Source organism: Pseudoliparis swirei, chromosome 7 (assembly GCF_029220125.1).
Source record: "Pseudoliparis swirei isolate HS2019 ecotype Mariana Trench chromosome 7, NWPU_hadal_v1, whole genome shotgun sequence".
Taxonomy (NCBI): domain Eukaryota; kingdom Metazoa; phylum Chordata; class Actinopteri; order Perciformes; family Liparidae; genus Pseudoliparis; species Pseudoliparis swirei.
In genome coordinates, this window is record NC_079394.1 from 6,410,343 (window position 1) to 6,430,538 (window position 20,196).

The 20,196-nt window shown below is 41.7% G+C and overlaps 2 protein-coding genes across 2 annotated transcripts; both read left to right on the plus strand.

Annotated features, from left to right (window-relative positions):
* The first annotated feature begins 4,141 nt into the window (after nt 1-4,141).
* Nucleotides 4,142-7,179, plus strand: star (steroidogenic acute regulatory protein). Its single transcript, XM_056419203.1, has 7 exons — nt 4,142-4,303; nt 4,574-4,681; nt 4,791-4,921; nt 5,126-5,284; nt 5,424-5,608; nt 5,769-5,862; nt 6,522-7,179. The coding sequence occupies exons 1-7, from the start codon at nt 4,240-4,242 to the stop codon at nt 6,639-6,641; spliced, it is 861 nt and encodes a 286-aa protein (XP_056275178.1). The 5' UTR covers nt 4,142-4,239; the 3' UTR covers nt 6,642-7,179.
* Nucleotides 7,180-8,495: 1,316 nt separating this feature from the next.
* elmod3 (ELMO/CED-12 domain containing 3) lies at nt 8,496-19,509 on the plus strand. The gene is made up of 13 exons (XM_056419612.1): nt 8,496-8,529; nt 9,968-10,791; nt 11,530-11,601; nt 11,698-11,772; nt 11,861-11,930; nt 12,293-12,355; nt 12,482-12,570; nt 13,119-13,242; nt 13,349-13,471; nt 14,269-14,399; nt 14,699-14,775; nt 14,874-15,001; nt 15,820-19,509. The coding sequence occupies exons 2-13, from the start codon at nt 10,756-10,758 to the stop codon at nt 16,059-16,061; spliced, it is 1,230 nt and encodes a 409-aa protein (XP_056275587.1). The 5' UTR covers nt 8,496-8,529; nt 9,968-10,755; the 3' UTR covers nt 16,062-19,509.
* Nucleotides 19,510-20,196: the final 687 nt, after the last annotated feature.

Here is a 20,196-nt window from a genome sequence, read left to right on the forward strand (position 1 = left end):
TCAAGGTTTTCAGCCGTCGTTTAGAAGCACGGGAGGATCAGAACATGTGATCCGTTTTATAAACCTTCTCTAAATATGAGCCTACAGACATATCATATTGCTTAATACATTCAGTACATACACACACAATCAGATAGATATACAGAGACAGAATTGTGAGAATTGTGTTGTGTTTTCATTGCATGGACAAGTGTAAGTATGGATAGCTGTATCCTATTCGCTTCTGCATACCTCATTCCACTGATGTTACCATTGTACACCGTACAACACGCAAACGTCTCCATCAGTTTACAGTGTCACTTTATATTTGACATTATGTGGAAACAATTTAATATGCTGTACAGAAACAGAAATCTTGAATTTTTTTTTTTTTTTGCTCAATTTTTCTGCACAGTCCCCATGGAGTGGAGAGGAACACATGCACTCAGCCTGACTTACAAGTTGCACAATTAAAACTGCCATGCTCTTTCTTCTCCAAATGAACTTGTATTACCTCTGATCAATCGGGCACATTATTGTCATGATATTGTAATGCGCCGCTTGTTTTCTGCATCTGTATCTGAAGTGTTATCGCCTCTTCCTATGCCTTTTTCCATTTAAGAGATATTGCTGCATTACTATTGTTGTCACATGTAAAGGTTTTTATATTTGGCCCCTTTACACTTAACATGCTCTTAAAAAAAGCCTCACAAATCTAAAGGGCCTTTCTCTTGTGTGTGCCCGACCGTAATCTAACAATCAGGGTATAAACGACGGTTTATTTCATCTAAATTTCATTTGAATCGGTCCAGTTCATCCATGTCAGAGCAGAGGAGGAGAGGAAGACGCCAGAGAATCCCGCAGACACCACACAAAGAAGTGTCCTTCTCGCAACAGCACAAGCACTTGAAAGAGAGGAAGAGCTCATTCTCTTCTGCTTGTTTTAAGAATGTGGTATTTTCCTTTTGTGAGGTCGTGAAAGCTGGTCCGAGCAGTAATTTGAATCGTCCTTGCGGATCTCATCAAGCGAGCAGCCTGTTTTTGTTCTTCTTCTTCTATTCTCTGCATACTTTGATGTGAAAAAAAGAGAATCTGAATCAGACTGAAGTGCCTCCTCGTTCGCATGATCTCCCAGACAATGCCCACACAGACATCAGGACTTTGTTGTTCTCTGACTCATGCTCTGTTTGTTTAGCTGGGGAACGCGTCAACACAAACACACACAGACTCACACCGTTTCGGAAGGCTGGAAAGGATCGATGAGGGAATTCTCCTTCTTAACGTGATGCTGAGTGCATGTGAAAGCCAAACCCACTGTGTCCTTCAAGTCCCAATAAAATCTGTTCTATAGTTTGAGTACTCCACAGTTTGACTGTCTTTATTTGTCTCTTTTGTCCATGTGCCCAACTACTATGTCCTTGTTCATATTAAAATACAGCAAAAAGGATTGGGGATCATAGTTTCCTATTCACCATTTTCTTAGAGTTCTTCATTTTAATGAAACTGTAGAGAGTAAAGTGCTCAAATACACGGTGACACAATACTCTACATAATCTAGCACGCAATACCACATAGTATTGTGTGCTATACAGTTTCACAGTATTATTATTTGCAATACTAATAACATGATTATGAACCAGGAATACAATATATCTTCACACACTCATATGGTACAGATCTAGTATAACATGATTGTGCTGGTGCATCATAAGGTGAGTTTCACTTATTATACCTGCTGAGAGTCCATACCTCGCTTTATCTGAAGGATAGTTCATTGTTTCACATTTCTAGTGAAAATATATTTCAAAATTTTAACCAAACTGATATGAGGGTTCTGGAGTTTGAGTTTGAAAATTCAAGAGGATTATTTCCAAATTCAGCAAAAAATACGACGTGTGGAAGAACAAAGAGAATATTTCATACTGAAAAGGCTATGACGTACTTATGGGTCTAACTTGTTTTAAGACAGACCTTTCCTCTATGAAGACCTGTTGTCGCCCGCTATATTTATTAACAGAACTTTATCTGTTCTTCAAGAAGATGTTATATGCATTACTTCATGCCCCATGGGTGTACAAGATATGAAAAACTATGTTCCAATATCAATATCAAATCCAACAAGCCTCTTTGGGTGTTAAGACTGTAACCCACATCATTTATTAAAGTGTTTTTTGTTTGCACTTACTTCTCAGAGACACTCTAAAAAAACAACTTTTAACCCTCTCTAGGTTCTTAAACCCTGACCAGTGTGAGAGCCACATTAGAAAAATGCAGTTTGCTCATTAAAACATAATGCTGCTCTTTTCAAATAGGGAGCCATTAGAAATAAGTATATCACCCACTTTAACACCTAATTCTTTGTCTCAGAAAAAAAAGAGCTTTACTGGGCCAGAGACATGGCCTGTCCACTGTGGCTGAGTAATGGGTCAGATACTACGAGGCCTGTGTGTTCCCATATTAAACGAGAGAACTCACCCTGCAGAAGGCCAGAGTGACTGATGGATACTTCTGCCATCGAGCCAGAGGGACGTGAGGTTGCAGGTTAAGGTGACTTCAGTCTTTTTTTAAGATTTATTAATATGTTCCTGTTTTCTCTGTTGACTAATCAGATGGCCTGCTACTCTCTTGACAGTTTTCCATTCCTGTGGTCATGTGCACTGTTGACTCTGAATGCATGTTTGACGTGCAGCCCTCTGGGGCAATATTGATGTTAGATAGTTTGGATTGTGCTTGGACGGAGTTAGCAAGGTTGTCAAAATATACGAGCAGCAAAACATGTTATTAACAAATCGTGGTTTGCGCTATTGGATGATGAAGCAAGCCGTTTGGAAAAACATCAAGAGAGTGATTTAATCTCACTAACAGAGGCCGAAAGCAGAATAATGAGGCTGATGTTTGGATGTCGGTATTATGAAATCTGATGTGTTTGACAAGTCTAACCGCCATGGAAAAACTGACTGGGCTGCTGTTGGACAATATTAAACCCTCACCGAGTAGTTTTGTTTAACCTTCACTTTTAAAGGGTAGGTTGACTGAGCATATTGTAGCCTACATGATATGTTACCTAAAACCGAGCTGTTATCCAAATATGTAACAACAACAAAACTGGATCTAAAACATCGTGTTTAAGGAGAGCCTGAGTGTGTGTACATAAATATGTATATATAGTGGACTCACACCAGCATTTGCTGGAGGAAATTCTCAAAATATTGGATTCATGACAAATACATGTTAGTTCCATAGTGATGTGTCTTCCCGTTAGACTTTATATGAACAAACTGTTATGAAAACTCAAGTAACACTGTCAACACCAGTCCCTGATATGTATACTGTACAGTGTATATATATAGCGATGCTTTTATTCCTGCAGTGGGCTTCATAACCATGTCATGAGTTTAAAATCATCTTTATAAGCAATTCTCATAAAATCAAGTACAAATCTGGAAGTATGAAGTTGATAAAACATGTTTTTTTTAGACGTTAAAGAGAGCCTGAAGGCTCAAAGAGCACATACAGAACATTAGGATAATGGCTGGTTATTGTCATGCAGTGAACATAACACAAGAGATTTGCTTCCAGGTCATACTAAGTTATCCAACAAGGAAGAAACAAGCCAAATGTAATGGATTCTTTTTCTCCTCAAATTCCAATGAGTTTAGGCTGTAATGGACCATTAAGGGATGGATGAGTCACTCAGGGTCTCTCCCACTGACCTCCCTTTTAGGTACATCCATCACTAAAAACAGGCTGTCTCGCCTATATCACCCACTAGTATGAGAATGTTTGTGAATGTGTGTGTGCATTTGTGTGTGTGTGTGTGTGTGTGTGTGTGTGTGTGTGTGTGTGTGTGTGTGTGTGTGGGTGTGTGGGTGTGTGTATGTGTGAGTAATGCAGTGGGCCCGGGCACCGGACGTTATCTGACACAGTGTTTGTGAGAGTCTGAGACATGCTCTTCGTTTCCGCTACGCAACCTTGGCAACATGGCCGTTGGAACAGTGGTGTGTGTGTGTGTGTGTGTGTGTGTGTGTGTGTGTGTGTGTGTGTTTATCTACGTGGCGATAGCCCGGCGGCCTTGTGGGTACTGCTCTTATATATACAGACACTTTCAAACCTCCACAGTTAAAAATCCAAGTCTTCTGTACAGCGGTTGACTCCTTTCAAGAGGTTTTACAGCTCAGCCAAATATTGAACCTTTGTGATTTATTCGCTTTTACACTTTTGTCGTTCACTTAAAGCTGCAACAAACTCCTATAACAGAAAATGCTGCCTGCAACCTTCAAGCTGTGTGCTGGCATCTCCTATCGCCATACAAGGAACATGACAGGTGAGTGAGACAGTTCTGTTTAGGCTGACGAGCAATCTTGACTGGGCTTGATTTTCTTTTTACTTCATGCTCAAAATCACACATTTTCGTAGTGGACTTCTGCATAGAGCTGAGGATCAGTGGGGCTGAATGAAAAAATGAAGGAAGAATAAAGCTAAAACTTATATTGTTATCTTCTTTTCTTGTGATTGTCTTCTTTTTATATACTGCATGTGCAACCAATGGATTTAAAAGTGTAGTAACTGTGTATTTTTCGCCTTTGCCTCACAGGTTTAAGGAATAATGCCATTGTGGCCATCCACCATGAGCTGAACAGACTGGCAGGTCCAGGCCCCAGTAACTGGATCAGCCAGGTCCGCCGACGAAGCTCCCTCCTTAGTGAGTTGTGACACGTCTCGACAGATAGAAATAATGCTGCCACTGAGTATCAGACAGAAAAATATAGAAACATACTCGTGGAGGTTGACTGACACATTTTACATCGAAGGCTCTCGGATTGAAGAAGAAGAGGGGTACAACGAGGAGGAGATGTCTTACTTGAAGCAAGGAGAGGATGCACTGCAGAAGGCCATCAGCATCCTCAGCGAACAAGACGGCTGGACCATTGAAACTCTAGCCGTGAGTTCTGAGACCCACAGGACAGAAGAACATTTCACCGAGTATTTATAAGTTCAAAAGTTACAGCTGTTGACCCCTTGTGATTAAAGTTGGGGGTCTCAACAGTGATGAGAAAAGATAATGTGACATCATCCACTGAATATGTTCTCTAATGCGAACGAAAATATGTAAGCCCTTAAATTACTTCTTTTCACCCCTCCTCAGGCAAATGGAGACAAAGTCCTGAGTAAGGTGTTGCCTGACATTGGGAAGGTGTTCAAGCTGGAGGTGATGTTGGAGCAACACCCTGATCGTATTTACCAGGAGCTGGTGGGAAATATGGAGCAGATGGGGGAGTGGAACCCTAACGTCAAACAGGTTAAGGTAAGAGAGAGGCAGCATATGTGTTGGAATATGAACAGGGATCCCTTTAAATGATGCCCCCTAAAATGAAGTTTCTCAACAAGACATATAGCATATCACTCCAAGAACATTGATATATTTTCACTATGGCATCCCACAGATCCTTCAAAAGATAGGCCAGGACACAATGGTGACCCATGAGGTTTCTGCAGAGACACCCGGCAATGTGGTGGGGCCGAGGGACTTTGTCAGTGTCCGCTGTGTCAAGCGCCGGGGCTCCACCTGCTTCCTGGCAGGAATGTCAACTCAGCACACGAATATGCCGGAGCAGAGGGGTGTGGTGAGGTGAGCTCTCACCCGAGGAGGAAATAATGTACCTGTTGTATAATACATGCAAGCATTTATCTTTGGAGTAAATATACTATTTATGGGCACTGGATGGATGAGAATATTCCATGCAGTTTAAACTGACGTTGTACATTGATTTTTTTTCTTCATTTTTAAGGGCGGAGAACGGCCCGACCTGTATAGTGATGAAGCCGTGTGCTGAAGACCCAAATAAGACCAAGTTCACCTGGTTACTAAGTATAGATCTTAAGGTATGTGCCTTTTATTTCCCACAGTAACCACACTGATCCGTATTGAAATACACTACCGTTCAAAAGTTTGGGGTCATCCAGACAATTTTGTGTCTTCCATGAAAACTCACTTTTATTTATCAAATGAATTGAAAATTGAATAGAAAATATAGTCAAGACATTGACAAGGTTAGAAATAATGATTAATATTTGAAGTATAAATGTTGTTCTTCAAACTTCAAGCTCAAAGGAAGGCCAGTTGTATAGCTTATATCACCAGCATAACTGTTTTCAGCTGTGCTAACATAATTGCACAAGGGTTTTCTAATCAGACATTAGTCTTCTAAGGCGATTAGCAAACACAATGTACCATTAGAACACTGGAGTGATAGTTGATGGAAATGGGCCTCTATACACCTATGGAGATATTTCATTAGAAACCAGACGTTTCCACCTAGAATAGTCATTTACCACATTAACAATGTAGAGAGTGTATTTCTGATTAATGTTATCTTTATTGAAAAAACAGTGCTTTTCTTTGAAAAATAAAGACATTTCTAAGTGACCCCAAACTTTTGAACGGTCGTGTATATTAAAGAACTAAAAGTAACAATGTGAATTTCCAAACGTCATTTTACACAATCTAACATTGCCATTGCCTTCGTCTTCGTCGTGCGCAGGGCTGGATCCCGAAGGCGATCGTAAACAAAGTGCTCTCTCAGACGCAGGTGGACTTTGCCAACCACCTCAGGCAAAGGATGGCTAATAATGTTTCTATGGAGATGGCTCATGCCTGCTGACACAAGATGCCTCTTGAGCTTTGGCACAGTGCACTTAACAGTGGCAGAGGAGCAAACTGTGCTCATTAAAAAAAAAATCAAACATCAGCTTATAACTGCCGAAGCAAGTGTATTAAGGAGATCAGACGAAGATGCTTGTCTGAGATCTTTGAAGTCTGAGCACGAATGCTGGTTTCATTTGTCAAATGTGTGTTTTTCTTGCCCCTCTCAATAGAAAATCTGTCATGAAACGTATTCATTCATATCCCTCCACTCTACCTTAGCGGACACATTGAGTCAGTGTGAGCAGTAAAACTGCACGCTGTTTCCTTCTGATAACACAACAGTTATTGTTCCTCCCTCTGCTGTGAAATTGCACTTTTATTTCAGTGTTTTATTTATTGATGCTGCGCTGATGCATTACAGTACAATGACTGCCAAGTGAATAAACAAATGCAATGTCGTTGGTATGTATGTTTTTATGCTTTTATTATGCTGTTGGAAAAGTGATTTGGAGAATGATTACTCTGCCCATTCCTGAATAAAAGCTCATAAAACATTTCAATGGTCGTGCTTAAGAAAAGAAAAACATAGTCCACACACTGGTCACGCAGACTTTGAGGAGCAGAGATTCCATAAGAAGAAGAAAAAGATAAACTGAAAGCCTCAAACTCATCTTGGAATTTACACAGCAATTGCACAATCATTCCTTAGACAGGGAGGAGATGGATGGATTTAAAGGATCTTTTTTAAACCATGAGAAATATAGTTCATAAAAATGTCTCCCTGTTCGATGGGTTTTCGGACTGACAGCCTGCCAGAACGAGCAGGTGTTTGGCCATTCGGTGTGTGAGAAGACTGGCACAGTGAGGTTCAGCGTGGGCCAGCAGCACATTCCACAAGATCGAGTCATTTCATCGCAAACAGGAAATCTTTTCTTTCTTTTTTTTTTACCATGTGTGCAACATTTTTCCTTATTTTGTGTGTCAAGATGTACAACTCACTTTACTGGATGTAGTGCAGACTACAGGGGCCAGGACCACTTTTAAGAGTAACGGTCTCACTTTCTGTCTCACATGATTAGGTTGGCTGCAAGATATTTGTCATCAAGGCTGCATAATTATTCTGTTCAATTATGACAGACAAGGATGAAGCCGGAAAGAAGTTCCTGCGGTGAAACAGTGGGTGAGCTGTAGCCCAGTTCAGAATCATTTTGAGAATTTAGGACCTCAGCATTGTCCATGACTTCATTATTTTCTAAATAAAATAAACTTCAGCAGCATGGTTCTAAGGGCTGCCTTGTGAAATGAAAAACAAACAACATTTCCTTCAAAGAATATCCTATGGGTACAAATTGAAATCTGCTTGAAACCCTTCAACATTTTAACATAAGCAGATGTGAGCAGAGTTGTTGCCACTTGGAGATCTTGTTCTATTGTTTGTGTAACGCGAGGAGCAGAGAAATATTAGGCGTTGAAGAGGGGAAATGATCCAGTGCAGTGGAATAAGAACAGGAATTCAAAACAAGCCATCTGGTAGTCATATCGAATCCCTGTTACTGATGATAGCCCTCATAACATCTATATTTATTGTTTCATCCAGGTTCCATCTATTTGTCTTTGACCGAAATAACTCTAAACATCAGCTGACATCTTTGTTTTATAGCAAAAAGTGGAACAAATTAAACTCTTTATTCTAAGGAAATAACAGTATCTGTGCGTGGATAGAAAACGAGGTCGCAGACGTCCTATTCTCTCAGCTTATAATATCGGCGAGAGAGGGAACAATGACGTAATTAAGCTACAGTCCGACAGGGAACCACACTTCCCATGATGCACTTGAAATTACCGTGGCCACTGGACGGGGGAAGGGAAGCTGAGATTGGAGGGAGAAACAGTCAGAAACTGAGGTACTTTTGAAATGCTTCATATCGCATGAAATAGTCTTAACAGGCCACAGCACGCAATGTTTCGTGGCGTTTCTTTAATATACCTTGTAAAGAAAACCCGAGTAATCCGTTTGGTGCTGTCGGATTTGTGCACAGAGTCCATCCCCGTTACAGTTCAGTGGAGCTACAGCTAGCCCGTTAGTTAGCCTGACAGCTGGCTCTTCTTGTGATAGCGAGGTCTCGACTGCTGCATTGCACTTGATAGCCATGACATTCACGGTGAAGCTGCTCGCTGCACGCGTTGGGCTGTCTGGCGTGCACTGTGCGTTAGTGGCGCGTTCTCGGTCTGAGGGGAAGCTGTAGCTGCGTCTGCTTGCCTGAGGTTTGCTAGCTGACATAATGCTAGCTTGTCGGCTTCTACCGATGATATTGGCTCGCGCACGTTCGGTCGCTCCTGTAACGTTCTAAATGTAACGTTCTAAATGTAACGTTCTAAATGTCAGCGTTCTAAATGAGACGTTCTAAATGTCAACGTTCTAAATGTAAGCGTTCTAAATGAGACGTTCTAAATGTCAACGTTCTAAATGTCAACGTTCTAAATGTAAGCGTTCTAAATGAGACGTTCTAAATGCAATGTTCTAAATGAGACGTTCTTAATGTAAACGCTCTAAATGCAATGTTCTAAATGAGACGTTCTAAATGTAACGTTCTAAATGTCAACGTTCTAAATGTAAGTGTTCTAAATGAGACGTTCTTAATGTAAACGCTCTAAATGTACTGTTCTAAATGAAACGTTCTCAGTTTAATGTTCTACATGAGACGTTCTGGGTGTAACGTTCTCAATGAGACGTTCCAAATGCAATGTTCTAAATGAGACGTTCTTAATGTAACGTTCTTCATGTAAACGCTCGAAATGTACTGTTCTAAATGAAACGTTCTAAGTTTAACGTTCTACATGAGACGTTTTAATTGAAATGTTCTAAATGTCAACGTTCTAAATATAACGTTTTAGCTGTAACATTCTAAATGAGTCGTTCTAAATGCAATGTTCTAAATTAGACTTTCTTAATGTAACGTTCTAAATGAAACGTTCTACATGAGACGTTCTAATTGAAACTTTCTAAATGTAAATGTAAGATACTCTGTTACAAGTGAAAGGCATGCATTACAAAAGACAAAGTGAAATGACCAAAGTATTACAAATACAAGCACTTGATGCTGAAAATTGATTCCCCTCTCATATAATATCCAATTAAGATTCATGTGCAATTAGCTTTTTCTATTTTGTTAGTCCTATTTATTTTTACGATTGTGCTGTTTGGTATTTTAATCATTAACATTAAAATACATGAGCTTTCTGTATGTTATATATGTAAAATGTGAATTTCTTAATGTTTGTTCAACTAAAGTACAATTTATGGAACATTTTTGTGTAGTTGAATCCTTCTTTTTGTTCTAGTTTTCAGATATTGTGTACATATGACAGCCCCTCCTCAGGAGTCTGACTATACAAGAACTCTATCCATGAGCCGCATCTCACTGGACACCTTCACCTCTTACTTTGGATGTGTCCTGCTGTTTCATGTGAGGCTGAAGACATAACACAGCTTTGTGTCAAGGGAATTAAACTGCAACTGTACTGGTAACCTCGAGGTGCGTACTAGATTTGTCTTGAGTGCCAAAGAAATGAAGTGTCTCGGACAGGGAGAGCCCAGCCCTGAAAAGCAATGTCATTATCCAACGTCTGTGTACGCCTGATGGGGCTGAGGAGTGGACGCACTGGCCAAGCAGATCTGCGGAGAAGAGGAAGGAGGCAGGTTTCCAGGAAACTTGTGCATTGATGGATAGCCATTTCCCTGTTTCAGCTCTTGTACACCGATACCTGCACATTCTCGTCAGTGTACACAATCAAGTTTGGACTTTATAGGAGCTAATAAAACCGAGCTGTCATTTCAACCACAACATCATTGCTCTGACCCAGAAAAGGAAAATAATATGATGTGCACAATATGGATTTTTTCTGGAAGTGACAGTTTTGGTAAATCATACTTGTGACTATGGACATTGCCTTCTCTGTGTATATGAGGAGAAAAGCATAGATATCTGCAGCCACTGCTAATGTGCACTACCGAAACCATGGTGGTCCATGCATCAGCTTCTCAGCCCATCTCAGTCCATGACTACAGAAGCCTTTAGAGGCCAGGATCAGGAACACGCTTGCCAGCCAACATATACAACTCATATGCAATGGAAGAAGACATTGATGTCGCATCCCACACTGAGGTAAAATTATTTCACCTTTGGTCTAAAATGTGTCACACTTTAATCTCATGCCATGGTTTTTGTTTCCAGCACTTAACCATTAACACATAAAAAGGTGCTGTGTTATGACTGTTGCCACGTTGATTTAGTCACCCGCTGGAAAACGTCTTCTTTTCCTATACCACACTTTAATATCAAATGAAGTGCTAATTTGTTTAAGAAGTGTTTAAATTAAGGCCTAAGGTCAAAAGTTGTCCCTCTGCTCTCAGTGTAATCTTTGGTCTAGCTTGCTTGGCATGTTGCTATGGCAGCAGCTGACGGGGCATTTCCCTTATCCCCAGCTTGGTTTTCTAGCCGTAACATTAATTATTGCTCCCTGGTCTCTATCCCTGTTTACTGCTTTTATTTTGTAAACAGTTGGATAAGTATGTCCCCTGTCTGGCTGCTGGCAACGTAACAGGGCAGGGACGGTTTTCCTCAAAGGAAGTGTACCTTCAAATTCCAGAATCTACCAACACAAAAAGCTTCCGAATAAAACAGAATAAGTAAAGTGTTTCCAAGTGTTCAACTTCTGAGATGTAATTTGGCTAATTGTACTAAATCTTTTTCACAACTTGGTTTTAGATGACAGTGATGGCAAGGCTACAACACGTGACGATAAAGAAGCATGCAATTAGTTTTATAAGCAGTGAAAGCTGTGCCACTGACATTGTGTACATGTCTGAAGCATCTTGCTCTGTGTTGCTCGCCTCCTGTTAGGGCCTGAATGGTTTGCCCCGTGAATGTAAACCATTAGAGGATATCACCAATGGACACTCCAACCATAAGCCTGTGAGCAAAAATAACCTTCCGTTGATTCATTGAAGTTTGCTTTTCTGTGCAAGTCTTTTCTTTGTTCATTGACAATTCAAACTTTTGTCTTCACAGGTCATGAATGGACTCGTGATTAGTCATAGTGTCAAAGACCAGACGAACGGCAACGCACCACTCAGATCCCTGCCGGTAATTAAAATGAATTATTAGCATCTCACTGCAACCAACATGCCCCTCCCTTGAATGTAAAATAATCCATAATTTGGTCATGGTCCAGATTTCAGCCCTGAAGCAGAATGGTCTTCTGCAGACCCTGACAGCTGGAGCGACCCAGCCTCAGCCTGAAGGTAACACACACATGCTCTCACACAACCTCCCCTTTGTCTCGCATCCTCTTCCCACCGGAATGTGAGAGCGTGTATCCTAGATACCAGGCAGCCGCTGCAGGTAAAACCTCCCTGAGGAGGGCAGGTTGCCTGCTTGGAGGAGGCACGGGGCCTCAGTGGTCCACTCTGAGTGATGCAGGTCTGTCGGAGAGGAAGGATTTATGACTGAGAATGAATTTGATGGGTGTCGGCCATTGCACCGCAGGCCATTGGCTGAGAAGATACTCATCACCTGTGCTCCTGGTGATGTTTGTGTGTGTGACCCAGTTGGGTGTTTTAGTTTGACGTGTTGCCTTATTTCTTATTTCTTTAATTCTCTCCAGAGGAAAATGTGGAGTTGGAAAAGGCCCGAGAAGAGTGGGAGGCTCTGGAGAACGTCCAACCAGGTCAGATGCTTCTTTGCTGTATCACCTGTTTGCATTAGGAATCTGACGGCATTGTTGATCCATTTAATTTTTTTAGTCTTTATGTTGCTGTTCCAAAAGATTAACTTTTTACGTGATATCCTCCAGCTGTCACTGAGGACTCAAACCCAACTCCGCTCATCTCCTTCAATGAAGCGCTGCAGTACTTCCAAACCACGGACCTCGGGGACTTGCTGGTAAGGAACACGACTAACCCCAAATTATTAAATAGAAGCTGATATTTCAATAATGGCCAGCTCTCAAATAATCGCAGAAGTAGGGTTTGTTGGAACAAATAAAGGCTTCATTCAACAAAATGTATATTTCCACCACTTTGTTTTGCTATTTGCAGACTTTTGAGTTTGATATCACAGTAAAACTATTTCCAGTGATGGGAATCATTTTCTTAAAGTTTGCATTTAAAGCGGGCACAAGCAACCGCAAATTAAAAACGTCATTTTAAAATAAATATAACGTAATGACCTATCTCTTATAAACCTGCGTCACTTGTCACCAAGGGAAATACAGAATTTACAGTGTGGGTAAGACTGACTTGCATAATTCCAGCCCAAAATGTAATTATTTTACTAAAATGAAATTGCAGTGCTCTTGTCTCGCCATCCTGATGCAAATATTTACATGAGATTTAAGTGGATTACTTTTGGACTTGCTTAAGAATTGTAATGATGGTGCTAACTATAGTTTTAAAGCAGTATTGTATTTCTGCCCCAACCCCCATCTGTAGAAGAACATCCAGCCAACCATACGCAGGACAGGTCTGGCCGCTATTTCACATTTCCTCTTCGGACCGCCACGGCTGCACAGGGAACTCCTGGAGGAGAGGGATTTGGTCTTTGCCATCGCACAGTGTGAGTGTGTGTTCTGGGCTTATTTGTGTAATCATCCTGCCATGTGTAAGATTTATGAGTGTGTCCAATAAACCACTCATTTTCACTCCTGCATATTTGTATATAGGCCATGTGGACAACAGCCAAGCAGTCCACATGCGTGTCCTCCAGACCATTTATAAGAGGCTGATTGGCAGCAGGCTGGACTGTCCTCGCTTTGGAGCACACTGGGAAAACATTGGTTTTCAGGGTAAGAGACATACTTCGCTATAGATACAGCGGTTCAAATGTCAGTTTTAAAGAAAGTTACGGTTTATTAGCAACTGTCAATGCAATACATGGTATTTCTACAGTATGAAATGCTTCTCTAAATAAATGCGGTCGTTAATTGAAAGATAGTCCGGAAGCCTCGGTGTGATGCTATATTTATTTATTTTAGAAAATATAGTTGTACACTACCGTTCAAAAGTTTGGGGTCACTTAGAAATGTCTTTATTTTTCAAAGAAAAGCACTGTTTTTTCAATAAAGATAACATGAATCAAAAATACACACTGTACATTGTTAATGTGGTAAATGACTATTCTAGGTGGAAACGTCTGGTTTCTAATGAAATATCTCCAGAGGTGTATAGAGGCCCATTTCCATCAACTATCACTCCAGTGTTCTAATGGTTCATTGTGTTTGCTAATCGCCTTAGAAGACTAATGTCTGATTAGAAAACCCTTGTGCAATTATGTTAGCACAGCTGAAAACAGTTATGCTGGTGATATAAGCTATACAACTGGCCTTCCTTTGAGCTTGAAGTTTGAAGAACAAAATTAATACTTCAAATATTAATCATTGTTTCTAACCTTGTCAATGTCTTGACGATATTTTCTATTCAATTTTCAATTAATTTGATAAATAAAAGTGAGTTTTCATGGAAGACACAAAATTGTCTGGATGACCCCAAACTTTTGAACGGTAGTGTATATCCAAAAATAATTGACCGCAAACATGACTCAATGTGTCGCATCGTCTCAGTTGGTTTGTTTTCTGTGCTGCAGGTACCGACCCAGCCACTGACTTACGTGGCACTGGTTTCCTTGGACTGATGCATACGCTGTACTTCGTCATGGACCCAGAGACTCTGCCGCTGGCTAGAGACATCTACAAGTTATCACAACACCCTACACAGGTATCGCCTTTAATCGCCCATGCCAGCAGAGTCAGCTAATGTGTGCATGCATGCATGTGTTTTATTCTGGAATCCGATTTCACGAGACATTGAAACACCTCACACCCCAGGCGTGCTACTTAGTAGCTGACCCTGACCGTTGTCTTCCCTGCAAAGGGAACTAGAGCGAAAAAAGAGAATTCCCCCTCGGGGATCAATAAAATGTGCTACAAAACGAGCTTGTTTCAGGCCTTGCTCTTGCAGCCTCCATAAGTACTGTGTGTGGACCTACATTTCCTTTTCTATTTTCTCTGGTTTAGAACTTTCCATTCTGTGTGATGTCAATCAACATGACGCGCATCGCTCTGCAAGTGCTCAGAGAGGAAGCCATGTCCAAGTAGGTCACCGATCCTCAGTCGTTGCCTCTTGAGTATTGATGTGCTGCGTGTTTGTCCCACCGTCCCTCTTCACTGACTTTGTCTTCGGTCACGCCAGGGAGTGCAATCGTCGTCAGCAAGTGGTTGGCGTGCTGAATGAGTTCTACGTTGCCACGTATCTGCACCTCTACCAACTTTGGAAGACCCAACAGAAGACCATTCTTGACTCTGGCTTTGTACTAAAAGGTAAATAAAGTGGTGTACTGTTTCTGTGAACTCGAGGTACTTTTACAGGATGTTTGTTCATTTGTAATGAGGAGATCTGTCCTTCAGTTGCAGAGGCATTTTATGTCGGTAAAAGTGTTGCATGAATTGGAGTTTCTCTTCATTTATCTTATATCGTAATGCATCGGAAAACCACCGATTTTACACATCAAAGTCTGTTTACTGGACTTGGGAAAACTGCTGAATAAAGCCTTTTCTAGCTCCAGTGGGAGCTGCCTGAAATCCGATAACTTATCTCAAGGGATCGGTACAAAGTCGCCGTTGTTTGGGTCTGGATAAGACAAGTTTGAAAACTAAATCATATCTGTGGGTGTGGAGTTTGAAAGAAGTGACCCTACCAGACCTCTAGATATGCTACTCGTCTGTGTTTAAGGCTATAAAAGCGACTACATAAGACACGACTAGCTTAACACCCCGGAATCTCGAGTAAGAAGAATGTGTAAATTACAAACTTCTACATTGTTAACTAAGTGCTAAATTGTTCCAATATTCTTGTAACTGTACATGCGTTTGCCCTGATTTTTAACCAGATTTAATCAGCCTGAAAGTTAAATGACAAGATCCATATCAGTCTGTTAAATAGGAAACTATGCAGCTTGTAATACTGCGTAGTTCACCGCTGATGGTATTTATTGGACGGTTATGCGAGTGGTCCTAGTTAAAAACATGAGTCACGGGTCTTTGCGCTGAACTCAAAATTCGACTGCAGAAGTAAAGTCAACCGCAGATCGTCGTCGCAGCACGAGTAGCACACTTTCTGTGTTTTTCTAACCCTCCAGAAGTGGAGCTGTTTGCCAAAAAGAACCCCAAGCAGATGCTGCGGCGACTCGAGGTCTTCCTGAAAGAGAGGCGGGCCGGTGGAATCCGCCGGGGGACGTCGCCAGAGCCTCAGGCCCAACAGCCCTCTCCCACCCAGGGGGCCCGAGCCGGGGCGGGACAGGGAGGCAAGGGGAAGGAGATGCACTTCACAGGAGTGTGTGAACTGCCGCCAGACATGGAGGGAGAGGCCAGACTCATCTAAGCTAGACTCTGTGTTTCTGTATGTGTGTGTGTGTGTGTGTTTGTGAGAAAGAGAGGGAGAGAGAGATCCTGTTTGTGAGTACATCAATCACTGTGTGTGCGTGGTTTCCTCTCGGGGAGCTCAAGCCCCACCAGTCCCCGATCTGGGACCTCTTATCTGAACCTATTCAAACACTTCCACTCCTTCCACTAACGATGGGGTGCTGCACTTTGACCAGACAAAGCTTGAGGGTCTTTCAGAGTTCGATTTGGGTTTTGTTTTGTAAATGTTTCATTATTTTTTTTTAAACACAACATGGAGCAGTCGTATAAAGAGCTGATGCCGGTCAGAAACACAGCGATCGTTGCACTTTTCTGTGGATTTAGTAGCCAAATCGATAGCTGCCAAACTCTTGGTTTAACTCTACCTTCCTAGAAGTCCAAGACACATTTGTCCCATAACATCGCGGCGTGGGGCTCGGAGCGCCTTCTTCACAAGCTCGCCGTTCGCTCTCGCTCTAACATGCATCTCTATCACGCGAGCTGACGGCTCATAATGCATGTTGCTGAACACGCCGTTCACTTCGCGGTCATGAGAGAGAGAACTAACACGTTCTCGCCCTTCGACAGAGCAAACGGGAAGCAGGTTTTCTCTCGGCGCGAGTGGAGAGCGTCGGAGAGGAAACCTGGGGAGGTGACGGAATAGTTTGAGCGGGGAGAAGAAGATGCCAGTCGATGCCGCCCTCAAATATCTCACACCGTCGACTTTGAAGGTGTGATTTGCGTTCTCTGTTGGAGCGTGGATGAAATGTGCAAGGATGGTCCAGATGTGTGGAGGCACAGCCAGTTGTTGGTGTCCTCGTGGCGTCTGTTAGACGTAGTCCAGAGCTCCCACGTAATATGGGGGGATATATTTTATATAATTTAAGAAATAACAATTTTCGACCTTTCTGAAAGGACCGCTGTCCAAACTCCACAGTGGTCATAAAAGCAGTTCAGAACGTTGTCGTGAAGCTGATGACCTTGAGAAGGGTTTTTATGAAATGTAACAATGTAGGAAAATCCCCCGAGTCCTCACCTGTCGGCAGTCGAAGCCACGGAGAAGCGTCTGGGTGCTCGGTCGGGTCCCGGCTGAAGCGGAAGGTCGGGTATGAGCGTTCTCCACATTACGTTTATAAAGCATGCGATTGTAATTTTATTTGACCAGTTCAAAATGTATTCCGGTGTGTTTGTGCGAGAGCTGATATTGGTGAAGGGCGCCTCTTCTCGGAGATGCACGGTCCAGAATGCAATCCCAGCTCTCACTCGATGATAATCAAAACGATAGTGCTGTGTGGCGATAGAAATCGTTCCTAACTTCAGGGTTTGTGCGCTTGTGCAAGCGAATGTGTGTGTGTGTGTGTGTGTCGTATGACAGGAAATGACTACAGATGGGGTGCTTTCCTCTGCACACAATAAGCCAGCTTCACGAAGTACTTGATCCATCGAGCTGCAAAGACGGTACTTTTTTGTCATTTAAAAAAAAAAAAAATGGTACATAACATTTCTGAGGACACGATTTATCCCAAACCAAGAACACCTTCGTTGGTTTTGCTTTTTTAAAACGCAAAACCACAAAGTGTCGGTTCTGGACACGGCTGCGTTCAGCGGCTTTTGCGGCCTGGGATGGATGGAGCTCCTCGGCAAAGCTGGCTCCTGCTTCGTGCTCACGTGAAACCATCTCCCATCGGTGTAGTCTCAATCTGTAGCATGTTCAGGTAGCACTAGTACTGTAGCATCTTATAGGCTCCTCCTCCTCCTCGTAAAGCTCGTCGATGTCGCGTCTCAGTTCCGGTCCGTCGTGTCGCTTTGGTGCGCAAGCTGTTACTCCTATAGCACATTTATTTAGTGTTTGCATTCACGCCTCCTTCAGCAGACGCACGTTTAATTGGCGCGCCGTCTGTTTTCGGAGAGATGTGGGAGAGGCTCGACGTGTCCTTGAGCTCGACCGTGTCTTCTAAGGAGGTCGCAGTTAAAACGGTGCCTCCATCCAGTGGAGCCACGTGGGGGAGAGCGCTGGTTTATCCTGGTTTCCTTTCTTTCGTTTGTCTTTCTTTTGATCCACCGTGCCATAGTAGACTTCCTCCATTCATGTAATGCAGTAAACAGAGTTGATGTCCCCCCCCCTTCTAAAACATGCAGGCCTAATGGATTATATACATCGACATACACAAGCATGTACATTGTCCATGTCAACATCGACTAAGATACTTGACCTTTGTCATCGCCATTCTCGACCGTATAACTTCAAAAATGAGCTGACGAGCTGAAAATTTGCACTGTTGTAGATATTTGATAGTATGTGTGACGTATGCAAGAGGAAAGCGGCCATCTTCAATCGCCATAATGTTCATTGTCGCCCACCTCATGAGACAGGCCCCTCCTCCCCCGAAGAAGAATTGCACCGTGGATATGATCTCACATTTAGTTTTATTCCATTTTAAACTGAGGAGCAGTACAGTGTATGTAAATCAGGAAGTTTGTATATAGAGAATTAATGATTGTAACTGTATGATTGTCTGTAGGGCATTATACTGAAACACATTGCTTACCTCAAGACTTGAGACAAATCTCCTTTCTCTCCTGATATTCGTTTGGCCTGTCAGTCAGACTCTCTTTTTATGTTTCCTTGTACCTAGGCCCTCTCTCGTGCTAATTGGACATGTTATATAATGTATATTCAACACCTGAAGCACTACGTAATAGCAAACTAACACAAAAGCTGGTCAATGTTGCGTGTATTCTATTTAAAGACACATTTATAGACTATATAAGCCCACACATCTGCAGATGGTAAAGTCCTTTTTTAAATTATCTATATAATTGGCTGATGTTTACCATGTTTGAAATAAGCTGGTTTTCTTGTGGCTTCAGTGACGGTACAGTATACTTTTGCTGTGTTTAAGTGTTCGATGTCCGGAAAACACCAGAAACAATCCGGTCTTACAGTCACCAACAGTTCAATATATATGATTGTGAAGATATAGACTTGATAAGCAGTCATAATACGTCGTATGCTTTGACCTTGGTATATATTCAGTACCCAAACGAGACCTAATTTATCCTCTCATATTACCGAAAGTCATATTTTCAGCAGTTTTAATAGATCATATTTGTATGCGTTTATCATTGTTTGGAAGTTGTGACACAGAACCAAGAGAAGAAGAAGAAAACGGGTTCTTGCAGGATGTCGGATGCTCTGAGGTGTGGTGTGAAGTTCTGCTTCCAACACGAGCACTTCTCTCAACATCCTGCGCTTTATATGAAGGTGTTTTCCTGTTGCCGTCGTCATGTCCCTCAGAGCATTTTATGACTTTACCTTGATTGTAGAAGCCCTATTTTATACTGAGTTATTTCAGAATACAGTATGTGCTGTTGTACATTAAATGTATTGTATGGAGAAAGCTAAATAAATGCTGTTTAAAAATGAATGTATTTCTCAATCTTTGAGCTCTTCTAAGGAATACTTACACTGGGCTGTGCTGTCTTCTAACTCCAGTGTGTGTGTGAGAGCTGAAACCAGAACATTTTCCCATTTTTTTTCAACTAAGACTATTGTTTTACAAACTTGTTGCAATTTGATTTTCTTTTTATCGAGTAATTAATTTGTCAACTTCTGTTTCCTTTCAGCTGTGAGCAGCTTTTATTTGTGCAATGCACTTTGGTGAAAAGCTCTCAAATCATGATTTTAATTTGCACCCTGACATTTTTTTTAAATAATCCAAATTTCATTTAATTAGTATTTTGAATTGAGACAATATGGTTGGTAGTGGGCCCTCTGCTTTTCTAAATAGCTTTTTCTGTAATTCAGCCACTAGAGTGCACACTTTGATAGATCTGCAATCAAAAGGACCAAAGCTATAAGAGCATCTTGCAGTTTACAGGTGCTGCATTAGTGTTTTATGTATTAAAGTTCAACAAAATACCCTCCATGTATGCAATAAACTGGAGTCTGTTCAGTGGCAGAAGCTCAAGTGTGATTAACACAAATATGTCTCAGTGCGTAAGCTTTTAAAGCATCAGCTATAAAACGTAACCTTATCTATTCTATCTTAGGTTGTTTAGTGAACCTCTCAAGTTCCTCTGGCGCTTCATCGTTAAATTGGAGCACCGTATTG